The sequence below is a fragment of the Branchiostoma belcheri genome, unplaced genomic scaffold (assembly GCF_001625305.1).
Source record: "Branchiostoma belcheri isolate BF01 breed outbred unplaced genomic scaffold, Haploidv18h27 scaffold55, whole genome shotgun sequence".
Taxonomy (NCBI): Eukaryota; Metazoa; Chordata; class Leptocardii; order Amphioxiformes; family Branchiostomatidae; genus Branchiostoma; species Branchiostoma belcheri.
The window spans coordinates 120,488-128,059 of NW_017804187.1; the positions used below are offsets into that span (position 1 = coordinate 120,488).

A 7,572-nucleotide genomic window follows, 5' to 3' on the forward strand; every position below is an offset into this window, starting at 1 on the left:
ACTTTGGATATATGTTTCTATGATTTCTGTACCTATATGTGCGTAAATGTTCATGTTAATGTTCTGGTGTCTTATAAACCCATATGGGCTGGGCGACAAAAGTCACAAGACACCTAAATAAAATTCATTCATTCATTCATTCATATAGCCCATGCAGGCCCTCATGTAATTTTGTGTCTAGAAAATTGTAATAGATAAAAATTATAAAGGAATAACTGTTTGCTTGTGTGTACCAGGTGTGATGGTCACCTGCAGTCATGTCAGCTGCGCACCTGCCCAGGTTTGACTCACCTGTGAGGAACGTGAACACCTGTCTGTCTCCTGCATAGTGGGAACTCTACACGTGAGAAACAGCTTTACAGGTGAGAAAAGCTTTACAGGTGAGAAAAGCTAAATACAGATGAGGACATACCATCTTAGTTTTCAGGTGAGAAACAGCTGTACAGGTGAGAAAAAAATGTGAGAACACCTGTACAGGTAAGAAAAGATCTAGTGGATGCTTTTAGGCTGATACATGTACAGTATTTTGTTTTCTGACATCATTTTTGTCAATAGATCTTTATAGCTAGAATTCCAGTGTAAGCACCAAACTGAAATTATACAAGAGGACAAAATTGTACAAATCTGATCTTATAACCGCTAAAATCTTACCTTAATGCCCCACAGATTGCTACATTGACTCTTGCTTCAACTGGCTGCACTGCCAAACTTTGCCCTGGCTGACAGCCGACCTTTGCCCCGGCAGAGGCTGACCTTTGCTCCAGCTGACAGCTGACCTTTGTCCTGACAGAGGCTGACCTTTGCCCCAGGTGACAGCTGACCTTTGCCCTGGCTGACAGTTGACCTTTGCCCTGGCTGACAGCTGAACTTTGCCCTGGCTGACAGCTGACCTTTGCCCCGGCAGAGGCTGACCTTTGCCCTGGCTGACAGCTGACCTTTGCCCCAGCTGACCTTCGCCCTGGCTGACAGCTGACCTTTGCCCCTGCTGCAGTGATAATGCAGGCAAAGCAATGGCTCCTGGCCGTGACGCTGACGACGGCTCTGCTCCTGTTGTACTACATGCACGCGGTGGGGGGGCCGGGATGGCACGCTGTCATGGCAAGGTGAGTACTACTGTTGTTCTACTGCTGTACTACTGCTGTACATTAAAATTTTGTATCGTCTGGCCCTTTCAGCATTAAGACACTGCCTCCTATCTTCTTCAAAGGCTGCAGTGGCTCGAGATATGAGTGCCCTCCAGGCCGACTTCTGTCAGTAGCTGTCTGGGGATACGGTTATTGTATCATATTATATATACAATATCACCTAGAGCTTTCGACCAGTCACTCTGGTCTTCCTCAGTAGACTGACCCAGTGAAGCTTGTCACATGGCTTCTGGTCGAAAGCTCTAGGTGAGAGAATTTCTTGTGTTGGATCAAAAGTTTTAACTTTAAACATGTAGCTTACTGGAGTTTCTTTTTTACAAATCATCATTTTAGATGTGTTAAACGTGTATGTCATGTGTTAAATGTGTATGTAAATAGTTAAGTAGCGTGTATAACTATAAATATTCTTTAAAAAACAACCATTTGTACAGAAAGAAAGCAATTCAGCCCACGGCTGCAAGAGTCGATGCCCTGCAGCCATATACTAGGAGGACTGCCTCGACAGTAGAGAGGAAGAACCTCACCTTCAGTCCACACGAGATTGACTCCAAGAGGTTTGATTTCCAGATGTTTTTCAGCTTGCTGGCAGCCTGCCAGGCAGCTGCTTTTCTTGCAGTGATGTTCCTCACTGTACTTTTCATTCTAAAGTCCTTTACTTCATCCAGGGCGGTGCCATTGTTTGTTCTGAGGCTGTGTATGGCGTCGGAATGTTTAAATGAAACAGATAAATCTTTTCTTTCCAGCCTTCTAACCATCTAACCTTCACTGACGTATCTTGAGCTTGTTGGCTTGCCTCTGCCAGGGAAATCCAGATCAGTCACTACCTTCAGGCTCAGTCTTCTGCTCCTTCTCTTCTCTATATAGCCATGCCTTCAAGTACCAGAGTTATCAACCCATCATTGAGGTGTTCAAGAACTCATTCTTTCCTAGAAGTATCGCAGAGGGGAACTCGCTGTACTATTACGCCAAAAAGCAGTTACTCAAGCAACTGGATATGATTTTGCAGAAGCATTTCCCCTCTGGTCTCTCAGTCACTGACAAAAGCTAGTGGATACTAGCTGAAATGTCTGTTTCCAAAATCATATCCAGTTGCTTCAGTAACTGCTTTTTGGCTTATCATCTTACCTGGATGGCTAACCTTCATCGACGTATCGCTGTACTATTGTTGTACTATTGCTGTACTATTGTTGACTTGTTTTCTTGTTTGTTAGTTTGTTCAGGGCCGCCGACATCGAGGCCTACCCTGAAACCTGAGTTCTACTGCTGTATTTCTCCTGTAACTGCTGTACTAGTGTTGTGCTACTGTTTTGCTACTGTTGTACTATTGCTATACTACTGTTGACTTGTTTGTTAGTTTGTTCAGGGCCGCCGACATCGAGGCCTACCCTGAAACCTGAGTTTAACCTGAGTGTAACTGCTGTACTAGTGTTGTGCTACTGATATACTACTGATGATGTACTTAACTGTTGACTTGTTTGTTAGTTTGTTACTGTAGTTTGTACAGGGCCGCCGACATCGAAGCCTATCCCGAAACCTGAGATCTACTGCTATGCTACTGCTGTGCTACTAATGTATTACTGACATACTACTGCTGTATTACTGCTGTACTACTGCTGTACTAATATACTACTGCAGCTGTACTTAACTGTTGACTTTTTTTCTTGTTTGTTAGTTTGTTCAGGGCCGCCGACATCGAGGCCTATCCGGAAACCTGCGTTCTGTTCAACAAGTCGCGGCTGCTGGCTGAGATGCTGGTCGTCGTGGCAACCACCCAGCAGCCAACCACGGCGCCCGTCGACGTCGGGACCCTCGGGCAAGAGCTGCTGTTACCATGGCAACAGAACAGGACCGCTTCTCAACATCTCATGTAAGGTTTGGACATGAACTCTAGAAGGGACAAGTTTTGAATTTTTGCTCACTTCAAATACTGTTTCTCTTGATGTTTAGAGTTAAAACTTTAGATCCAACACAAAAAGTTCTCTCACCTAGAGCTTTCGGCCAGTCACTCTGGTCTTCCTCAGTAGACTGACTCAGTGAAGCTTGTCATGTGGCTTCTTTGAAGTGTGACGTCAACACTGGGTCAAAGGTATCTGGTAGACGTCACACTTCAAAGAAGCCACGTGACAAGCTTCACTGGGTCAGTCTACTGAGGAATACCAGAGTGGCTGGTCGAAAGCTCTAGGTGAGAGAACTTTTTGTGTTGGACCAGAAGTTTTAACTTTAAACATAATACACTATTCTGTTTTTCCTTTTCTGTATTCTGACAGAAAAAGTTTCTGTTTCTGTGCAGGGACGAACTCAATAATTGCACAAGCACCCAGGCCGAAGCCATTCTTACCCGGGCCAACACCAGAAATGGGCAGAACATTCGCTACTACATCCAGCATGAGAAAACCTACCAGGCAAACCGCATGTTCTACAACACACTACCCAGGGTAAGTACTGATTCAGAACATACTGCACACTGTACAGCACTGCAAAGTTGTAGTGTCTTGTTGAGCTACTTGACTTATTTGCATCATCCTTGTCTTGACTTGTCTAACTTTTGTTTCCTTTTGGACTTTAACAAAATATCTTATTTGCACATCTATCAATAGTTCGTGCTTATAAACCTGTCTTTCTCCTGCAAGTCTCCAGTGTCACTGACAAAATGTAGTGGATGCTACCTGAAACTTCTGACTGTTTCCAAAATCATATCCAGTTGCTTGAAGTTGATGCTGTTGCCATGCTCGAGTGTTAATGTTTGTTTGTTTGTTTGTTCAGACGTCCCCGCTGCCCCAGACCCCGTACAGACGCTGCAGTGTGGTTGGAAACGAAGCCGTGCTCAAGTGTTAATGTTTATTTATTTGTTTGTTTGTTTGTTCAGACGTCTCCCCTGCCCCAGACCCCGTACAGACGCTGCAGTGTAGTGGGAAACGAAACCGTGCTCGAGTGTTAATGTTTGTTTATTTGTTTGTTTGTTTGTTTAGACATCGCCCCTGCCCCAGACGCCGTACAGACGCTGCAGTGTAGTGGGAAACGAAACCGTGCTCGAGTGTTAATATTTGTTTATTTGTTTGTTTGTTTGTTTAGACGTCCCCCCTGCCCCAGACGCCGTACAGACGCTGCAGTGTAGTGGGGAACGGAGCTGTGCTGCTCGGCCGCAGGTGTGGCGCTGAGATCGACAAGGCAGACTTCGTCTTCAGGTGATTTGATTCAATTTTGATTTGATTTATTGCAATAGTCCAATACACGTGGGACACAGGCAGCTGTTGCTGGTGTTGTGTCCCGCACATAGAAACGAATACGGGACAGACAATACTCATTTTCACTTGAGTTTAGTGGGGAAAGTCGTGTAAAGTGTCTTTCCCAAGGGCACAATATCTGGGTCTCGAACCCGGGACCTCTTGGTTCTGAGCCATACACGCTATTGCTATGCTACACAACCCCACTCGTAGAACTTTAGACTCAGCTGTCTTCAGTACAGTCTGAAAGAAGTAAACCAGCATCATTCCTTCTGTCCGCAGGAGTAACCTCCCACCGCTGACTGGTAACTTCACTCGGGACACGGGACGGAAGGCCAACTGGACCACAGCTAACCCCATCTCACAGCTCAACTGGAGGTTTGTTCCCTTTCAGTAACCCCCTACAGTACTACTTCTATAGGCAGTATCCAAGAAAGTTTTCTCAAAATTTCTTAGCTGGTTATTTCCACATGACCTGCGCCCTTTGCCCCAGGTTTAACCTGCCCTTTGCCCCAGGTTCAACCTGCTGAGTAACAAGCCTGCCCTTTGCCCTGGGTTCAACCTGCCCTTTGCCCGTTGCCCCTGCTGAGTAACAAGCCCGCCCTTTGCCCTTTGCCCCAGGTTTAACCTGCTGAGTAACAAGCCTGCCCTTTGCCCTTTGCCCTGGGTTCAACCTGCCCTTTGCCCATTGCCCCTGCTGAGTAACAAGCCTGCCCTTTGCCCTTTGCCCCAGGTTCAACCTGCTGAGTAACAAGCCTGCCCTTTGCCCCAGGTTCAACCTGCCCTTTGCCCATTGCCCCTGCTGAGTAACAAGCCCGCCCTTTACCCTTTGCCCCAGGTTTAACCTGCCCTTTGCCCTTTGCCCCAGGTTCAACCTGCTGAGTAACAAGCCTGCGCAGAAGGAGAAGTTTGTTCGGCACGTGCGGCAGTACAGCGGGCTGCTCTGGGTCTCTGCATTCGGGGTCAAAGCTGCTACAAGTACGGTCATCTATCAATACATCTATCAATATATCAATCTATCAATTACTAGTAATCATGTAATCAATGCCTTCATTTTGAACAAGGACATTATATAGGAAGTTGTGACCTAACAAAATCTAGACAAAAGTATATTGAATGCCCTTGTTTTCGATAGGTCAGCACCTTGCAAAAAGCCAGAGGGGTGTATACTATAGAAACATGAACTAAATGATAAAGTCACAGTTTTGCTGAAAAAGTCAGACCTATACATTTGTATGTGTCCAAAGCTTAGCGTATTACAGTGGGAGCCTGATGTTTTTAACTATCTTTACTCTCTATATAATTTGGTTTACAATAACCCCCTACATTCACCATGTTTGTGTAACTGTTCCCCGTTCTGCCCTCAGCGGTGGCGATTCGAGCCCAGCGTGTTCTGCGGGAGAAGAAGCTGAGTTCTCTGGCCGTGGTGTACGGGAATCCTCGCCACTTCGCAGCCGTGCGAGACTTCTGGGCTTACAACGGACTCAGCATGCGGCTGTCAACAGGTAAACAAACAACTCACATGTGGCTGTCAACAGGGAAACAAACAAACAAACAACTCACATGCAGCTGTCAACAGGTACACAAACAAACAAACAAACAACTACACTGTGTGTGTGTGTGTGTGGGCATGTGGAGTGTATAATATTATGTGTGTGTGTGAGTGCGTGTCCGTGTGTGTGTGTGTGTCTGTGTAGATGTGTGTGCATGCGTGCGTGTGACTGTAACACTGTGTCTGACTTGCATCACACCTGTGCTGTTTCTTTTATCACACCTGTGGTATTCCCTGTTCCCACCTGTGCAGGTATCTACCTGACGACCATCGCCATGACGATCTGTGACGAGGTTCACCTGTTCGGATTCTGGCCCTTCGACGTGAGCCACTCCGGAGAGAAACTTCTCTATCACTACTACGACAAGCCCGTAAGTCTTCTCTTCTCACCAATCAGGACATAATTTCTGATTTTTTCATTGTTATTTTATGTTCACTATTTTCCCTGTCACTTTTGTACCGTGAACTTATCAGCACAGTTAACAGATAATTCCCGGACTTTCTTTTTCCTGCACACTGTGAATATATAGTTCCGTGAACATGTCCATTTTTCTCAGACCATGAGAGTTTGCTACCGTGACCATAAAGTAAATTACAGTAGCTGCCTGTCATTCTCTGTTGTGATTGGTTGACACATGATCTCTTCTGACCAATCAGAACATAGAACCTATGATTCCCTGTTGTGATTGGTTGAGGTAGCATCTTTTCTGACCAGTCAGGACATAGATACCTGTGATTCCCTGTTGTGATTGGTTGACCAATCAGAACATAGATACCTATGATTCCCTGTTGTGATTGGCTGACGTTTTATCTCATCTGACCAATCAGGACACAGATACCCATGATTCCCTGTTGTGATTGGCTGACGTTTTATCTCTTCTGACCAATCAGGACACGAAGATGAACCCGAACCTTGACCCCGCCTTCCTGCACAACCTGCCCAAGGAGTTTCTCAAGTTGGTGGAGTTGCACAGAAGAGGCGTTCTCAAGATACACCTCGAGACTTGCCAAACGTCTTAAGATCTACCTGGAGGCATTCCAGCAAGCCTCTTAAAATCCACTTTGAGATGTGCCAGCAAAGTCCTTAACATCCACCTTGAGACATGTCAGCAAATGTCTTAACCCTTGTCCTGCGGGACACATATATATATATGGGTTGCACATGCAGTACCATCTATATAATGCGTAATACGTATATATGTATAATTTGGGGGTGTTTCTCCTGCAATGCGTCACACCGCAGCGAAAACGTAACAAATGTGGAAGTAACTATGCCACCGCAGGGCAAAAAAAGTCAAGGTTCTGTGACCTGATTAAGACATCAAATTATTTGAAAATATTGTGTAAAAAATGCCAGCAGGACAAAGATCCACCTCGAGACATGCCAGCAAACCTTTAAGATCCATGCACTTGGAGAGATCTTAATACATGCCAACTGCTTGAGATTCAGCTATGTGCAATGGTAGGAAATCTTCAGCAGTGAAGACAAGATGCTGTGCCAAGAACCACCTGAACACCTGGGTGGCTACTTCAGGTGTTTTTAGTAAGGCCATGTTGATTTGATTATATGGATGACATCCTCCGGGAGCCCCAAAACTGATGCGCGCGTGCGAATAAAAAAAAGTTTGTCGAAAAAAAGTTAAAGTTTTAC

At 45.4% G+C, this 7,572-nt stretch overlaps 1 protein-coding gene across 6 annotated transcripts in view; it reads left to right on the top strand.

The window, feature by feature from the left end:
* Positions 1-7,572, top strand: part of LOC109481358 (alpha-N-acetylneuraminide alpha-2,8-sialyltransferase-like) — a 12,864-nt gene that overhangs the window by 2,031 nt on the left and 3,261 nt on the right. For 3 of the 6 annotated variants that reach the window (XM_019783904.1, XM_019783905.1, XM_019783906.1), the window contains exons 3-10: positions 992-1,103; positions 1,577-1,699; positions 2,818-3,012; positions 3,436-3,580; positions 4,218-4,330; positions 4,652-4,747; positions 5,238-5,347; positions 5,737-5,874. In XM_019783904.1, the coding sequence (XP_019639463.1) occupies positions 997-1,103; positions 1,577-1,699; positions 2,818-3,012; positions 3,436-3,580; positions 4,218-4,330; positions 4,652-4,747; positions 5,238-5,347; positions 5,737-5,874 (1,027 nt within the window). In that variant the 5' untranslated portion in view covers positions 992-996. Of the gene's footprint in view, positions 1-240; positions 364-985; positions 1,104-1,576; positions 1,700-2,817; positions 3,013-3,435; positions 3,581-4,217; positions 4,331-4,651; positions 4,748-5,237; positions 5,348-5,736; positions 5,875-6,173; positions 6,293-6,812; positions 6,928-7,572 lie in introns of those variants that run through there. The other 3 variants (XM_019783909.1, XM_019783907.1, XM_019783908.1) reach the window with 3 other exon arrangements.